The 17,165-nt window shown below is 38.5% G+C and overlaps 1 protein-coding gene across 1 annotated transcript in view; it reads left to right on the top strand.

Annotated features, from left to right (window-relative positions):
• Positions 1 to 12,799, top strand: part of LOC113493054 (diacylglycerol kinase eta) — a 138,041-nt gene extending 125,242 nt beyond the window's left edge. The window contains exons 7-22 of the mRNA XM_026870837.1: positions 1,447 to 1,652; positions 1,959 to 2,155; positions 2,350 to 2,495; positions 2,810 to 2,921; positions 3,237 to 3,412; positions 3,621 to 3,708; positions 3,787 to 3,894; positions 5,033 to 5,241; positions 5,342 to 6,760; positions 7,300 to 7,707; positions 8,011 to 8,185; positions 9,161 to 9,390; positions 10,053 to 10,203; positions 10,445 to 10,600; positions 11,045 to 11,212; positions 11,512 to 12,799. Coding sequence (XP_026726638.1) covers positions 1,447 to 1,652; positions 1,959 to 2,155; positions 2,350 to 2,495; positions 2,810 to 2,921; positions 3,237 to 3,412; positions 3,621 to 3,708; positions 3,787 to 3,894; positions 5,033 to 5,241; positions 5,342 to 6,760; positions 7,300 to 7,707; positions 8,011 to 8,185; positions 9,161 to 9,390; positions 10,053 to 10,203; positions 10,445 to 10,600; positions 11,045 to 11,212; positions 11,512 to 11,790 — 4,228 coding nt within the window. The 3' untranslated portion in view covers positions 11,791 to 12,799. The remainder of the gene's footprint in view (positions 1 to 1,446; positions 1,653 to 1,958; positions 2,156 to 2,349; positions 2,496 to 2,809; positions 2,922 to 3,236; positions 3,413 to 3,620; positions 3,709 to 3,786; positions 3,895 to 5,032; positions 5,242 to 5,341; positions 6,761 to 7,299; positions 7,708 to 8,010; positions 8,186 to 9,160; positions 9,391 to 10,052; positions 10,204 to 10,444; positions 10,601 to 11,044; positions 11,213 to 11,511) is intronic.
• The last annotated feature ends 4,366 nt before the right edge of the window (positions 12,800 to 17,165 follow it).

Below are 17,165 nucleotides of genomic sequence, written 5' to 3'. Positions count from 1 at the left end.
TTGTACAATGCAAAATTTCAAGTTATACAGGCAGTTTTTCTTTTGACGCCATTTTCCTATTTTTGCGTCCTGTTTTTTTTATGCTGTAAACTTTTCAAACTTTCATATTTCTCGTTTACTGTTATGAAAAGGAAAACTTTTGGGAAATAGTCCAGATTGATTTGTGTAATTCCTAAGTTGGGATGCGCACCTATTTAAATATAAAATGTATGTTCGGTCCAGTCTAGTTTGACTTTCCGCTTTGCTAGACAAAAGTTTTTGGTCTGTAATAGGAAATTGGAATATTTGAAAACAAACTTAAAGTAAACGAACTAGTTGGATCGGTTCTCAAAATGGGAAAGGCCCCAACCTTTAAATAAAGCATTTGAAGCAAATAGGGTAGCTCGTGTAAGTGAATCATTTTATAGTATTTAAGTAAAGATATTGGAACTTTGATGCTATACAGGCTCTGGATCATATATGACTGAAATTATAAGTGAATTTACCTGTAAATATGTATATACTAAAGATTATCTATATGTCAAGACAAATATTTAAATAATGCCTGCCGTGAAACACTCAACTGAAATCACTTCACTTTTTCTAAAAGTCCAAATTTTATTTAATTCATATAAACACAATAGAGTACCTACACAATATGTATTCATATACATGTACAACAGTAGTTTTATAGCTCATTAAGTCTAAATTTGTCTGTATAATGTACTAAGCTCCCACACTTCAGCCCTCTCTGTTTACGATGCAATGTCGGATGTATGCGCTGTTCCCACATCCTTCACGATAAGCGTCTTATGCTAACTAAAGTATGTGCTTCAAACGTGAAAATGACTTTATGTAACATCCATTACTAGATAATGCTAGATATACGGCAATAGATATTGATAACGTAACATAAGAATTGTTGCTAAGTTGTTTTAGGGACAACTTCTGTAAACCAGGATCTTCTTTAACCAGCCAATACCGGCTAGATACTTAAGATCCTTTGTTACTCTAAGTTGCTGATAGTCTATGTCATCTTCCACTAGCAGTGAGGCACTGAGTATTCCTTCTTTTAAGTTTTAAGTTAGCTTTTAAGACAAATTAAAAAAAATACTTTGCACACGAAGTCAAAATAGGTTCAATCATTCATATCTTTTAAAGATAGAAATTGGAAAGTAAGTTTACAATCACTCTGGTTAAAAAAAGAAGGTAAGTCCCGCAGTAAGGGTAATTCCTTGTGTCGCAGGGTGTTTCATAAACATACAAATCACATACACATACACAATGACACTCAGACTCGGAGCAAATAATTGCAGATTACACAAATGCTTGTCCTACGCGGGGATCGAACCCGCGAAGCGACGGGCACAGTGGGTTTGGCTTGGTGACCTTAATCACTCGCCTATCCGTGCAGTCAATTTTAACTAGTCCTTTTTAAATTCGATTAAAAATACCCTTTATTCCCAGATTGCAAGACTTCAGATGCGTGTGGTGCCGGCGCTGCGTGCACGCGGCGTGCAAGCCGACGTGGAGCGCGTCGTGTTCGCTGGGGCCGGCACGCGCGTCGGTCGTGCCGCCAACACGCCTGCACTCCGTCGGGCCCGACGACGCCTGGGTGCCTGACCGACCGCCCAATGCAAGCCCACTTATAGTGTTCGTTAACTCCAGATCAGGTTGGCATCGGAATATTTATTTGAGAACTCGTAAATTAGCTTAAAGACTATTTTCGTACAACCACCTAATAGCTCCATTTATTTTCTGCAAACTTCTAAACCAGCATATCGTGAGAGTGTACTTCATCAGTAGCTGCTACGCCGTAACTAGATTAGTATCTACGCTTGCTACGGCGTAGCATATCATCTTTTAAATTGGAGATTTTTTTATACTCTTCTCTTGTCGGAAATTAAACATCAAAACACGCTTTAATTTTCTATTCACAGTTCATAGATATGTTATTCATTGAAGGTTTCTTGGTACAGGTGATAACCAAGGCGTGAAGTTCCTGCGTCGCTTCAGACAGCTGCTGAACCCGGCTCAGGTGTTCGAGTTGAGTGGGGCGGGGCCTCGGCTAGGCCTGCGTCTGTTCAGGCACTTCGCCCCCCTCAGGGTGCTGGTATGCTCTGGTGATGGGTCGGTCGGCTGGGTGCTGCAGGAGGTCGACAAACTGGATATGCATGTAAGTGACGTCACACGACACTATAGAATTGTACTTCTTTGCCAGTATTTCATTAGAGGAAAAAACATGCTACGAGTAGCATGGCAATAAAAAACTATTCATGCAAGTATGAATAGTATTTCTTATAGAATGTGCTGTAATAACACATGTCTCTCTTATCACTTCTCTCGAACCTAACTCCTGGGTCCTTTCAGCGTCAGGTCCAGACAGCAGTACTGCCTCTAGGCACCGGCAACGACTTGGCCCGAGTGCTTGGCTGGGGAGCCTCCTGTGATGACGCCGCCAACCTGCAGCAGCTCATAGAGCGATACGAGAGAGCTTCCACTAAGATGCTAGACAGGTATAACATCTCTTATTATAAGACACCGGAATTTGTAGCTAAGTCAATGTATATGATTGGTATATGGAAAATAATATTAATATATAGTTATTAAATTGAGTATTATGATTCTAAATGCTGGAGCTGTGGTTTCGATTACCGCCTAGGACAAGATTTTTGGCGTGTGTATGTGATTTGATTAATAATATCTAGTCATTTAAGAGATTTCAAATACCAAAGAGCAAGACAATAAAAAGAAACTTATAAAAGGGCTTGTTTTAATTAGGGTCGTCAATTTGTTAAGAATGGCATTAACTCTTATCATTTCGTACTAGGTGGTCGATAATGACATTCGAGCGCGCTCTGTCGGCGCCGCCGCCTCCGCCCGTGCCGCCTGATCTGATGGAGGAAAGCTCGCTGCTTATGAACCTACAGGATATCATGCAGGTATGTATGAATATTTTAAGAAAAATAGGTATAATCCGGTTGTAACGGCTCTTTCAAAGTCGTGTCATTCCATGGTTTTAAATAAAAAGATTTCGTTTCAAAAAGGCCGTGTTCCTGGCACTTTAAAACATTACAGTAATGACTCTCCACGGTTCCAAAATATTATTCGTGTGATCATCAATTAGGTTGTTAAGATGACGTCAGATAGAAAGGCGTGGAAGAAGAAGACATGTAGCGCTCGACCCCAAATAAAGAAATTACGATAAGGGCAGAAGAATCATGAAGCTTTTAAGTCAAGTTATAACTTGTACCCAGGCTGGTGAAGTAAGTTGTGCTGCCAGCACGTCTCTCCGCGCGGGCTGCTCGCGGCTGGCGGCGGCGGGGGAGCGCGCGGGGGGCGGGGCGGCGCGCGCCGCTCACCGCCTGCGTCGCGCCGTGTCGCTGCTGCTGCACGCGCGCGCGCATCTCGCGCACGACCATGCGCGCTGCAAGTAAGTGCTTGGAATAGTACGGAAGCAATGTTTGTAGCAGGATACAAGAACATAGCCAAGTGTGCTTTTTGTCTCTACATTCTATTTGGTAAAGCTACAGACAGAGTAATGAATAAAAACTGGGAAGTGTATACATCCAACAGACTTCATTTTTTAAAATAAGTTAACGTTTTTTTGTTAATGTTTTTAAATTGTCGTCTTCATTTAGATCGTGGGAACCAGTAGAGACGACCAGCGACAGCGAGCCTGAAGCACAACCAGTTGCCGAGAAGGGCAGCATCGAAAAGACTGAAAAGGTAACCTTCACAAAATAATTCTTGTTAACACTTGGTGATTTGCAAATTGTGATTTGGTTTATGTTTTGCAATTACTAGGAACAACTGAATTGGGCAGTACGCGGGTGCGCGCTGGCGGGCCGAGCTGACAGTGTCAAGCGCGCGTTGCGGTCACTCCTGCGCACTCTTACTCAAGTGTACCCGCAGGTATGTACATGAGAGTAATCATTTTTACTTAGAGTTATAATGTTTTTATAATTATTTGAACCGTGATCATTGTTATATGTTGGATAATCTGGATGCTAGTCAAAACGCCGTAGCCGGGTTTATTGACAGACGTACCAGAATAAGTTTGTAATGGAGATGTAATAAAATGTAGTAATTAAACAATGTAAGTCTGGCCATAAAAAAAATAATCAGCCTTTAATTTTAATATCTTGTTTTTTTCCTGATAAGACTGAATTATAATATAACAATTTAGGTGAAATAATAATAACTAATTGACTAAGCTAAAGATACCTACATAATACGACGCCTGGCCCAAAGTTATTCAAGGTCGTATACCGAAACAAATTGCTACCAGAAGGTTGCCAATTTAAAATGCTTATTTTTGCTAAATGTTAGGGTTATTTTACAAAGTTTTAGAACAATCTCGTTTTGGATCACATTCTTAAAGAATTCCAGACAATATCGCTCTTTATGGCATCTGTCCAAAATTAACTTGGCCGGTAAGAGAATCCACTCGCAAGCCACTTAGATACTTGATAATATTTTAACTTGTATGTCACCTATTTGTGTTGCGTTCAAATCTAGTTCTTAGATAGAAAAAGATTCATTAATAGTGATATGGAACACATTTTGGCATCGACTCCAAAGTGAAATTCTTACAAGAGAATATTTTTTCTCGAAACCTTTTGGTATGTATTTTTATATGTTCGAGTAAAATAACACAAGTACTGATTATTTATTTTTGCCTTACTACTGCCTGATTTAATGTCATGCTAAGAGAAAAACCTTTTATTATTATTGTAACAATATATGTTTGTCATGGGACTATAAAAATACGTGCACGTATTTCGAACTACCAAATATTCAACAAAACAAGATCTTTAGGAAAAATCACAAAACTTTATGATGTATGAAGTTTCATACATAGCCGAATCATATCACAAGCCCAACCAAATATAGATAGTTGAACTCATCCTATATGTGTATTTATCGCTAAACAGCAATTGAAGCTTTCATTTGAGTGAAAAAATACTAGAAACTATGATATCACACATGACATTTCCAACTTTCGATGAGGGAGACGAGTTAAGTTATACAATTATTTATTTAACAATAGGGCGTATCACAAGAAGTGGACTCGTGCGATACGTGCGACACGTGCGAGAGCTCCGTGGCGGGCGGGCCGGCGGTCGCGGCCGCGGGCGCTCCGCCCTCCGCTGGGGGGGCTCCGGAGGTCGCCGCGCTGCCGGTGCCGCGAGCCTTCGCTGACAGCCGCCGATCATCTGCTGCTAGTGCTATTTCTGCCGCCTCACTGCATCCAGACAAGTAAGGACTAAGCAGTATCAACTTGACTTACTAAAATGAGCTAGATGGTATTGTTGTTGATAGCAAAATGAGGATGCTTTATTATTGTTTTTTTCCGCAGCATTCCAGACGTAGATGAAGATATAGTTAAATTAATAAGTTCGAACCCACCGGAAAGCTTCAATTTAGAAGTGGACAACAAAGCGGAACGCAGCAAGACAAGTTCCGCGTCGCCTCAGGACCGGCTCTCGCTGTCAAACCTCTCCTCCTGTGATACTAGTTCCTGCAAGAACCTCCTGAGGCCAGAACTGGAGCGCACATATAATAGTAGTAGTCTTACCATACCTAACCTAGTTGTCTCTGATGATAGCGATAAGAGATCGATATTACAGGGAGATACTTATGAATCGGACCAATTGACTATAATAGACATCGACAAACCGTATACTGACGACGTGCACTTCGAGATGAGTGCGAGGGTGACGCCGGCCAGCGGCGAGTGCACGCCCGACCGGCGCCTCTCCAGCGTAGACTTAGAGATCGAGGCCAGTAGTTCAGAGGGGTCCAACATTAGCGACGACTTTAGTTTAATATCGGAAATCATTGAAGCGAAACCAGAGGAGATCGAGGAAGCGGGCGGTATCGGACACATCGACTCCCCAGAAATGTCCGAAACCACTTACGTCAACTCTGAGACCTTACACGGAGAGTCCATTATGGACGACATCAGCTCCATGCTCGGACAAGAAGTACTGTTGGCGATGATGGGGAAGAATGGAGAAAACGAAACTTACACCGATGACACAACCTTATTCACATCTGACACTGTGTCCGACATCGCGATGGATAGCCGAAATCCAAGCTTGGAGAAAAACAACGAAGCTAAACTTAAATACATAACGAAAGTCAAGAAACCAAAAGAAGTAGAAGTAGAGAAGTTTGGTTTTGAAAATAGAGTATTCTACATCGAAAACGCAACGAAAGCAGAGGAACAAGTGAAGTACTGCAGCTTAGCACATTTCGAGGAAGGAAACGACATAGCCAGGAAATCTTTTAAGAAGCAATTTAAGAAGAGTCTTAAAAAACGTGTGATGGAAGATGTGAGTTTAATTCATCTTCTTCCAAAAACATCCGAAGAAAAGCTCAGAAGCGGTGAAAAGGGTGAGTCCCACAATTATTTGGAAACACCAAAACTTGCTTTTGACGACCACACAGATGTTTCAGACGTAACGGGTTTTCCACAAGTAAGCGTCGTGGTAGAACCTCCTTCACCGTCACACAGTGAAGATAAGAAGAGCTTGAAGACTTGTCCGAGCCGCATGGCATCAGTATTGAGTGATATTTTTGATCAGGGAACGGATACTCTCAGTGTGAATTCTCCAGAGCCAAGTATTGGCAGTACTAGAGAGCGGAGACAGTCGGACAATCCTAGGCTCTTGGGGCAGACTGACCCGGAGTACGGCAAGTTCCTGAGCTGTTCTCCGGCAGCCACGCGCAGGATATCATGCGGCAGTCTCTTCAAACCAGGAGAGCCCGATAAGTAAGTAATATTATATCAAATATTAAGTATACTATGTAAATAAGCACATAGCTTTATATAAAAACATTCTCCATTTTTCCAAATGAATATTTTAATAGCAACATTTTTGTAGCGAATTCAACAGGAAAATGTATGTCAAGCCCCGAGGCTTGCGCAAAAAGTTATGAAAACTTGAAATAATTTATCTAGTGTAGTCGCGTAGCTCTCTCAAGACTTCGAAAAACAAAGCGCTGTTTATTCTCGGTAGTAATTATTCTCAGCCTTTGTTTTACTTAACAATTTATTCTAAAAGCTTTAGCTAGCGTCGATGGAAAAACTCTTGCACTTAAGATAATATTTGCATTTATAAACCAAAGGACGTTTTTAAAATGCCATCTACAACGAGTATTTCTTAAAAATGTAGTCTTGCAAAATTAATAATTAGGTACTCTTGTTGTTGAAAATACTTGATACGTCAAGAAAAATTTTACGTGAATACAATTTTGTATTCCAAAGCTACTGTCGAGTTCATAATATACCTATTACCTTATTTCGCACAGATTATCCACATCGGTGTCATCAATATGGGGTGAGGGTGGCGCAAACTCAGGGCTTGGTTCCAAAGAGGCAAACGAAAAGGCAAAGAAGCTGCCGATCATCAACCCGTTAGTCCAACTGCCGGCGTGGCCTCATGTCACACAAGGATTCATCAGCCAGTGTCTGCTAGCAAACGCTGACGCCCTCTGCGCCGCCGTCAGTCCTCTCATGGACCCTGACGAAACACTACTAGAAGGATTCTACGAAAGAGCTGTGATGAACAACTACTTCGGTATTGGAATCGACGCGAAGATAACGCTAGACTTCCACAATAAGAGAGAGGAACATCCAGAGAAGTGTAGATCCAGGGCCAGGAACTACATGTGGTATGGAGTGCTTGGCTCCAAGGAGTGGGTGAACAGGACTTACAGGTAGGCCTATCATGATTTCGTTAGAATTTAGTGGCCTTTTTTATTTAGTTGACCTACTTATGAAGTAGCTAATTTAGTATTATGTCAATTGCCAGTGACGGTAGGGACAATTACTGTTATAATGACCACTGCTACCCAAATAAGAAACTCGTTTAAATCTTAAAGTAGTTTTAGTTTATTTTTATCTTGGTCTAAGATCCCACGAAAATACATGAATTTCTTTTTTCGTATATTAATTCTTGCAATCTTTATAACTCATTAAAATGCCTTAAATATCCGTTAAAATACCTTTCCCCATTCCAGACACTTAGGTCAACGGGTACAGCTAGAGTGCGACGGCCAGAGGATACCTCTGCCAGAACTGCAAGGTATTGTGGTTCTGAACATACCTTCATTCATGGGCGGCACCAACTTCTGGGGAGGTACCAGAGCTGATGATATCTTCCTCGCTCCTTCGTTTGATGATCGAATTCTTGAGGTGAGAAACAAGTGCAAAATATGATACTGTATGAAATTGACCAAAAAATCAATCTAATTTGGATAGGTAAGTTAAGAAAAGTCGACTCTGAAGACAGAAGATTCAGTTATTCACGTAACTACCAATGTAAATGTGAAAGTACTGGGCTAAACTTTAATATTTGTAGCGTAAATCCTAATTGTGATCCTTATTTCTTCTGAATACTCATTTTTTTTTGCTAGGTTAGACATAGAAACAAACTTTTTTTCACGTATGGAATTATATTTTCGTCTTCCTTTCTTAAAAAAAAAATGATTTATATTTGGTCTGTTATACCTTCAATATTTAGTCCTTCTATACACCACTTGATAAATTTTGATATCTTTCCCATTGCTGAAGCACAATTTAGCGTAAAATCAAAATTTCAAGATCCTCGGTACAGTTTTAATAAAACCGTCACCTTCAATTTAATTATTTTCTTAATTAGACTTCACGATATAAGACGGCGCACAAATTAATTCATGTTGAGAAATTAATTCACAGTGACATTGTAAAAGGAGAGGGGAGGGTAGAGGATACCTTAGTTAATCCTTTCGAGACTTTCCCTTACATCTTAAGCCCTGTTTGTGATATGTTGTACAAGAACCGCTCTGACCGTATTTTGACGTATTCCATCAGGGATTGTGAAGGCTGGATTCCCCTAAATCCTTTTCCACCTGATGTTGGAATTAGATCTTTATGTGTCTGAACATAGCCTTGAAATATGTCAGTATCTAATTACCTGTCAGCCGGGGGTAGTATTGTTAAATTGTTTGTGTAAACGAAATTACTACCTTCTGTTTGTTTGATTAAATACATCGCTTACATTCGCGATTTTTCTAAAGGAGTGCCTTGTACGATATTTTTCGGATACCAAGTATTTAAGAACTTAAAATTGAGGAACACAAGTTATTTTTTTGGAATTAAGTTAAGGACCATTTTTACCCCACATTCCAGGTCGTAGCAGTTTTCGGATCGGCTCAAATGGCAGCATCCCGTCTGATAAACCTGCAGAAGCACCGCATAGCGCAATGCCGCGCGGTCCAGATCAACATCCTCGGTGAAGACTGTGTCCCGGTGCAGGTGGACGGCGAGGCCTGGCTGCAGCCCCCCGGCTGCGTCCGGATCATACACAAGAACAGAGCCCAGATGCTGTGCCGGTCCAGAGCCCTCGAGACTAGTCTTAGGTTAGTTAAGTTTAGGTCAGTGGTGTTTATATTTAAAGGACACTTAGCTTGGTTAATGGTTTTTTTTTTAGGAATGTATGATAATATAAAATATCTTTAAACCGAATATATATAGTAGTGAATTTCCTGGCTCAGAAAACACTTTAAGTGCCAAACAATTGCGTTTTTGGAACTGAACAAAGGTCTGAAGGTCAAATTTTAAAATTATTTTCTGTTTTGGCCATCACTGTCCCACTGCGAACCGATCTCTTCCTTCAATTCTACCATTACCTACAGTCTATGGCTTTTTATGTCTTATTGTTGTCTGTTTTTTTACTTTACTGCACCTAACACTTTTTTCTATTATTCCGTCTTACTCGAGTAGAGAACCCAGCACTATCTTTTGCGCCGTGTAGTGTCTAGCTTTCATAATAGCCTTATATTTTACTCGCAAGTGCAAGACAACTTCTGATAAACGGGGTGATAAACGAACAAAACAACAGGCAACTGCTCTCTTGTTTGTTTATCTCCCCCGAGAGCTTTTTGTCAATAGCTCCATACTTCTCGTAACTTTACATGCGAGTACGTCAGCAGGTGACAGGCATTTGCGCGCACTGTATAAAAAGCTTCGGTAGGCCCACAGAAGTGTAGTTCTATGGTATATGAATGTTTGTCTTGCTTAGAACGTGGGATGAGAAGCAGCAGCTGAAGGCGCACGCGCTGGCCGGCTCCGGCGCAGGCGCAGGGCTCGGCAGTCCGCGAGTCGCACTCTCTGCGGCCGAGAACTCGCAATTGTTGGCCTTGCTCGACGATATCAATACGCTGGTTAAACATGTTCGTATTTAATTGGAAATTATTATGAACAAAAATCTTATCGATATCTAGTAAAATTATAAAAAAATAACTACTAGTCAATACCACCAAACATCTTTAAATTGGAACATTTATTGATCCTTCGAAACGCTTTTCGTGTTAGTTAATTTTTTTAAGGTAACCCTTTTTCTCGTATCCGCTTAGTCACATGAAGTACATAAAGAGAAATAAGTGCCTAATCCATAGAACTTCGCGATCGCAGGTCAAACTATCATGTATAAGCGAGACGTCTGCCAGCGGCGGCGTATCGCACGGCGTGTCACTCGCGCGGCGGGTCGCGGCGCACGCGGACGCGCTGCAGGACGCCGACGGCAAGCTCCTGCCCGCGCCGCAGCTGAGGCGACTGCTAGCTACGCTGGTGAGACTATGATAATAATAAATGATTCCACAACTCATAACTGAAATATCAGTTTTGTAAACTGAAATAAGACAACCCTGAGTTCCCGGGTTCGATCCCCGATCGGGTCAATGTAAAAAAAATCACATTTCTACATTGTCTCGGGTCTGGGTGTTTGTGGTACCTTCGTTGTATCTGAATTCCATAACACAAGTGCTTTAGCAACTTACTTTACTTGGTTCAGAACAATGTATGTGGTGTTGGCCGCATCTATTATTTATTTTATTTATTATTAGTCCTCCCGTACAAATTTTCATCAGCTCGTGAATATTTATATGTAAAGATCAATATAGGTTTTTAGAATTAACTCTCTTCTAGGTCTGATCTCAAAATCATGTACACAATTATACCAATTATTTATTTTTCAATAAATCTTCTTTTAGCTTTGTGATGATCTCTTATTAGCGAGTTAAACAAATTACTTATGTTTTGTGTATGAAGGTCGAAAGCTGCCACGAACTAGTAGAGAGCGGTGGCATAAGCGGCGCAGGCGCCGGAGCCGCCGCGTCCTTACGAGCTCACCTGGCACGAGCAACACTTCACGATGGATACGCCTTCCTACAAACCGATGAGGTATGAAACTTCTCTCAGTCAATGAAATAAATAAAGAAATTTCGAGATTATTCTGCCGTATTAACTAAGGGTACTTTATTTCACGCCCATATCCCAGTGTTCGCCCGTCAGAATCCCCAAACCATATCGTAGATTATCATTAGACGGTATCCGATTATACTCGTTCTTCAACAACACAGTATAGTCAGGAGGGTCATTGTGACGTTTGTATAGTTCTTCCTTTGAAATTTGCCATCATCTAAGTACATAACTGTTACCCTACTCAGCGTTCATTAGTCTCCCTTTCACCTGGTCCTTAGGTCCAAAAGAAAGGCAGTCGCTGGCTGAGAGGCCGACGAAGCGTATCCGAAGGCCCGACGCCGACGTTCACCGCCGCTCAGGTCCGCTCATGGGGAGTAAAGGAGGTCCAGACCTGGCTGGAGTCGCTTCAGCTCAACGAGTACGCTGAGGCCTTCGCTAAGCACGACGTCACAGGAAGGGAATTGCTGTCGCTTGCGAGGAGGGACCTGAAGGATCTCGGTGTCACCAAGGTAGGACACGTCAAGAGGATCCTACAAGCTGTCAAGGAGCTGCAGTGACGACGGCGAGGCCGCTCCGAAGGGGATGGCCTTGCTTAAATGATCTGAATGATCTGATTTTTCTTCCATAAACAGATTTTTGATTAAATAGCGTAACGTTCTAAAATTGTCCTTAAATATTACCAGAGTTTACCCACCTATTTAAATATAATATTTTCATCTATAGAATAATGAATAGTGATGTATCTTATTTGAAAACTATATATTTGATGTAGGGGATGTAAGTAGATGATAATATACTCATGAATGAAGGAAAATCAGAGCATTGTTTTCAAACGTGGAGCTTTGATATCCCTTTTTGAGTTATAACTGTGTGATTAACGATAGCGTCACGCGACGCCATTTTGAAGGCGGTATTTCAATCGGAATTACTCCGTACAAAGTTAAAAAATAAATACGATATTCTTTCTGTAAGTTTTAACACTCAGTACATCATAAATAATATTTTTGCAATAAACTTCTAAGTTTACTTCAAATATTTTAATTGGATAATTAGTCAATTGTTTGACTAGTTTTTCGTACATTGAACGAACTGCATAATATTGTTAAAATAAAATTATAATAAAACGTATTCATTTCTGTTAATGATACATAAAATGTTTACATAGATATTTAAAGTTACCGCTAAGACCAAAAGCAATTCTACGAAAGAGATTCTGTATTTTCTTAGAAATTCAGAAGACTGACGATTTTTGGAATAGTTTCAAACTTTTCGTGATTTAAATGTTTCGAAACGAATTTCAAATTGACTCAAATCTAAGACCATGAGTCTCGTATATGTATAGTATAAATAAATATAATATTCTACATTATTCATAATATTTTCTAATGAATTTAATAGATATCTATCATCGAATATTTCTACCTCTGTTAAAAACTTCTTACTTGAAACCTTCTTTTTCTAAAAAGCTATCTTTGTTACGATTTATCCAACAGCTATCTCTCAGTTACTAATGAATCTATTTTCGTTTCATAAATGTCTTTAAAGTAACAAATAAAAGAAATTTAATGTTATAAATATATTTAATGGATTAATCGAGCCATTATAATATTAAATTCGATATTTAAATAAAATCATTGTAATATTATGTCATACCGTATATTATGGTGTTGGCGTTATTAATGTCGTTTTAAATTAGGCAAAGATATTTGTATGTGGTACCAATGGATGAACGAAAGTGCGAGTAAAATGGAGGTTGTAATACAAAATGGCTACTCGCCAAATTTTCACACACAACATAGCAAATATGAATTGGGAACAGACTGCGCGAATTTATTAGCAAAACGTCAATATAATTACGAATTAAAACCCGATTTTAAATTTTCCTAAATATTTAAGACGAGACAAGATAATTTTGAAATTCATTGAATACAATTCTCGAACACAATTTCGTCCCATTTGAATATTTAGACCCTAAAATAGTGTACCTATAAAAGCTGCCAAAAATGCCTTCCAAGACTTGAAAAAAATCTTAAATATTGTTGGCTATTATGATGTTTTAAAACAACGAATTATTGCAATGTTTGGCTATATGCACACGTCACATTTTTACTGGAGACTGTCCATGAAATAGGTTATTTCTGAAACAGGGAGGTATTAAAAACTACCTAGATATTTAGGCACTTACTGCTTAGGCGGTGAATTATAGCAATCCTAATCTAAAAACTATAGCTGAAAGAAATTATAAACTAGTTCTTTTCCTGACTGTTGTCATTATGAAACTCAGTGGGTTAAGACTTTCCCTATTGAATAATAGAGTAGCCAAATGTAGTACAATATTTGATCAACGACCGTAGCCGTTTAACAGATTTAAAAATAAGTAAATACTTAATCAGTCAATATCCTAATAACGGGCTTACAGTAACTAAAACTATTTGAATTATGTTAATTTAAATTACTTACTATTTTTTTCATTTATGTTGGATGATTAGAGAGAGGCACGTTAAAAAATAAAGAAAAAGACATTAAAAAAACGTGTTTATTTATTTCATGCTGTCGGCCACCATTTTAGTTTATTTTTCACATCCTTCTTGCTGTAAGCCCATTTTTTTACATTTTAATCCAGCACAATTTAAATAACCAAATAATGCACAAAAATAGTTTGCGTAGCCGATAGACGTTATAATGAAGAATAGTTTAGTTGATTAATACGTCAATATAAATACAGGCCTTCGGGAAATGTATACAGAAGAAAAACGAATAAAAAAAAACGATTCATCAATGACGTTCACCATTTTAGGAGATAAAGCTTCGTTTTCATACAATTAAGCAATAACGAGGAATATAATATACTCAGATAACTAATAGCAATGTTTATTTCATAAATCTAGACAGTTTAGCGGGTAAAGGACCCTGTAATGGTTATATAGAGTAGGTCTAGGTACTTAGACTTCGGAACGATGACGTCAAATTACAACTGACGATGACAGTCGAGTTGACAGGTCGCCGATGTAAATAGGTGTCTTATTCTTAATTCAATATTCTAAATAATAAGCAATCTCATCGTGTCTGGATAATGGCAGACAATCTACTTAATAACCGTTATAAGACTATCTATAAAATGTGATCTCTTATTATTTTTATCTTATCTTAGATAAATGCTACGATCGCGTGGGATGAATGTGTATTTTTTTTAATCTGTTCTTACCATAGCTGCATAGGGAGTGATAATTCTTTGCGTAGGTACTTATGTTTTCCAATCTCTCGAATGTATGAAATTGACAAGTGTCGAATTGAAATGTCCTTTTCATGCAGTTGGGTGTCACTTACTTGTAGCTGAATTAATTATGCCACTTACATATGTATGACTTATGATAGATTTTATGTTTTAAAATGTAGGTATAGGCCTTCAAACCAAATGATTGACATTTAGTGCGGAGGTCTCTATGTATACCTACTTATATCTGTATGTTTCATCCACACGTAATTCTTTCCACGCGATCGCCTCTCCTTATATGATCTGCCTTATAAATGTTTTTATAAAATGTATCTCTACAGAGTATTTATGTACTAGTGTAGGTACATAACGTGTGTGTCTATACTTGTATTTATATTGGATATTTATCATAGTTTTGTAAACTTGGACTTGATACTAAACTAGTTAATATTTCCGCCGTAAAATAAACGGGTCGTGTAATGCCTTAGATGAGTTAGGACTACGAAATGATAAAGATACTTTTTAAATTAACAATGCGGTTTTATGCGAAACTTTGGATAATGTCAAGGTCATTATAACTATCGTGAGGCGTCTTCATGATTACTAACCACCGTGCACCGCCTCATCAACTCATGATTAAGAACTCCGAAACTAGTCACAGTAAGTTAGTCAGACGTCAACATCTGCGCCTACCTAGTATGAGCTCTGGTTGTTGAAGCGAGAGACCATTATACTCATTGTAGCCCGCCATCTCTCTTACACAACGGTGATAGATCTACCTATTTATGGAGTTCTTGGTAAAGTCCAGTCCTTACAATGAAGAGTTATCTACTTTGCGCTCAGTTATGGATGGAAATAAAAATAATAATTATACCAAGTTTCACATAAAAATACGCAAATACTTATTAAAAATATATGATTCATTATCTAACGACTGTAGCTAATCATTATTATAAATTGTTGTCCCGATGGTCTCCTTCAATATGTTCGTAATTCTTCAGTGAAATCCCAATTTGTGTCTATTCGGTAAATTTTAAAGATTTAACATTAAAATAGATATTATTAAAGTTTATTAATAAACAATCGTTGTACTTTCATTATTTATAAGTGTTTTATCATTCAAATTATATTATGTGGTGTTTAAAAACCGGAGAGCGAATGAATATTGATGGTGTATAATTTTCACATCACTTGTTTATTTTTCTCTGAAAGAGCATAATTTATATATTTCTGGTTTTCCAAAAATGTCGTTCTGGGCATAAAGACGGGGGCTGTCCCCGTCGACTATTGACGGTATATACAAGTGTAAAAGTTGACAGGCATCATACAAATGTATGAAATAAGATTTTGCAACAGACTTGTCAATTCCATACATTATAGCGTTTACGATTGTTGACATGTCACTTATCGAGGGTGACAGTTACCTGTGTAATGTGTATGGACAAAAACAAAAGACAGTGGAGTTCATTTAACTGGCTTTTCAGAATTCCAATTGAATAGATAAACAATTTGATCTTAGTTCTACCTCTGCCTGTGCCCAGAACACGTAAGCGGCGAGTTTTCCATATAAATGTAATCATATCAATATGTTTAGGTCAGTTTTTATAAAACTGTCGTTGTACTTATTGTATAATTCATTGTTAACTATTTTACGATTTCAATTAAGCAATAAGCATCGATTTTTCGCTTCGATTGTTATTAATTAGATGTTACGATTTTATTGCTTTGATTATGGTAACGATGATATTCGCCACGGAAGAAAAGGTATAGGAAATGAAAATGGTTTTATAATTATAGTTGGCGGAAAATTGTTGGGTTCCAATATGTGTCGCAAAATACTAGAGGCGGTCGGGTGGACCTATAAACTCTTACACCAGATTGTACCAACCATACTAACAATGAGTGGAAGACGTACTATTCGATTTTTTACCAATCATTGGATAAAGGCCAACACCAATATATAAGACTTCCGAATAAGCTAAGAACAGTATCGTTTGCCAAAATCAAAACAATAACAAATTATGTTTAAGTTGTCTAGTCAGTTATGGGCTAAAGCAGACAAGACTGTTTTGGTATAGATACTCTTTACATCTCAACATGGCTACCGCGGTCCAAAAGTTCAGTGAAACAGTCTAATTGCACAGATGTGTTATAAAAGGTCTATTTTTTTTAAACGACTCCCGCGTTAACGATTTGAATCCTTCTTCCTTCCTTCTTTAAATTCAAGTCACATGCACAAAAACACTCAAGACTCAGGACAAGCATTCGTGGATCACCTAAACGCTTGTCTTATACGGGGATCAAACCCATGCCACGTCGCGCATTGTAAGTTTGGCGTGGTGAACTCAACCACTCGGCTACCCGTACTGTTATTTGTTAAAGTCTTTAATTATATTAATATGGATGCCATGAACAGTCTTTGCCTGCCCAGGTCCTAATATCGGTATGTTCCTGATGCAAGTTGTGTAAATCTAAGTACATTGTCATATTATTATGCGAAAGAATTTTAAATTATATGTCATATTTATAGTCTAAGAGCCCGTGAACCCCAGACCTTCGTTATTTTATAAAAGCTGAAAGATTGTCAGCGCATACTCCCAACCCAGGTAAGAACGATGGACCATTATGAAGTTTGGGTTATAGTGGCTTAGGCAGGTAAACGGTACTAAAGGTGTGTAAAATACCGATCTAAATTCGTCAAATAATAAAGTGCGATTT

Source organism: Trichoplusia ni, chromosome 4 (genome assembly GCF_003590095.1).
Source record: "Trichoplusia ni isolate ovarian cell line Hi5 chromosome 4, tn1, whole genome shotgun sequence".
NCBI classification, from domain to species: Eukaryota; Metazoa; Arthropoda; class Insecta; order Lepidoptera; family Noctuidae; genus Trichoplusia; species Trichoplusia ni.
Note: the sequence above shows the minus strand (reverse complement) of the source record. Positions and strands in the feature narration are given on the sequence as shown.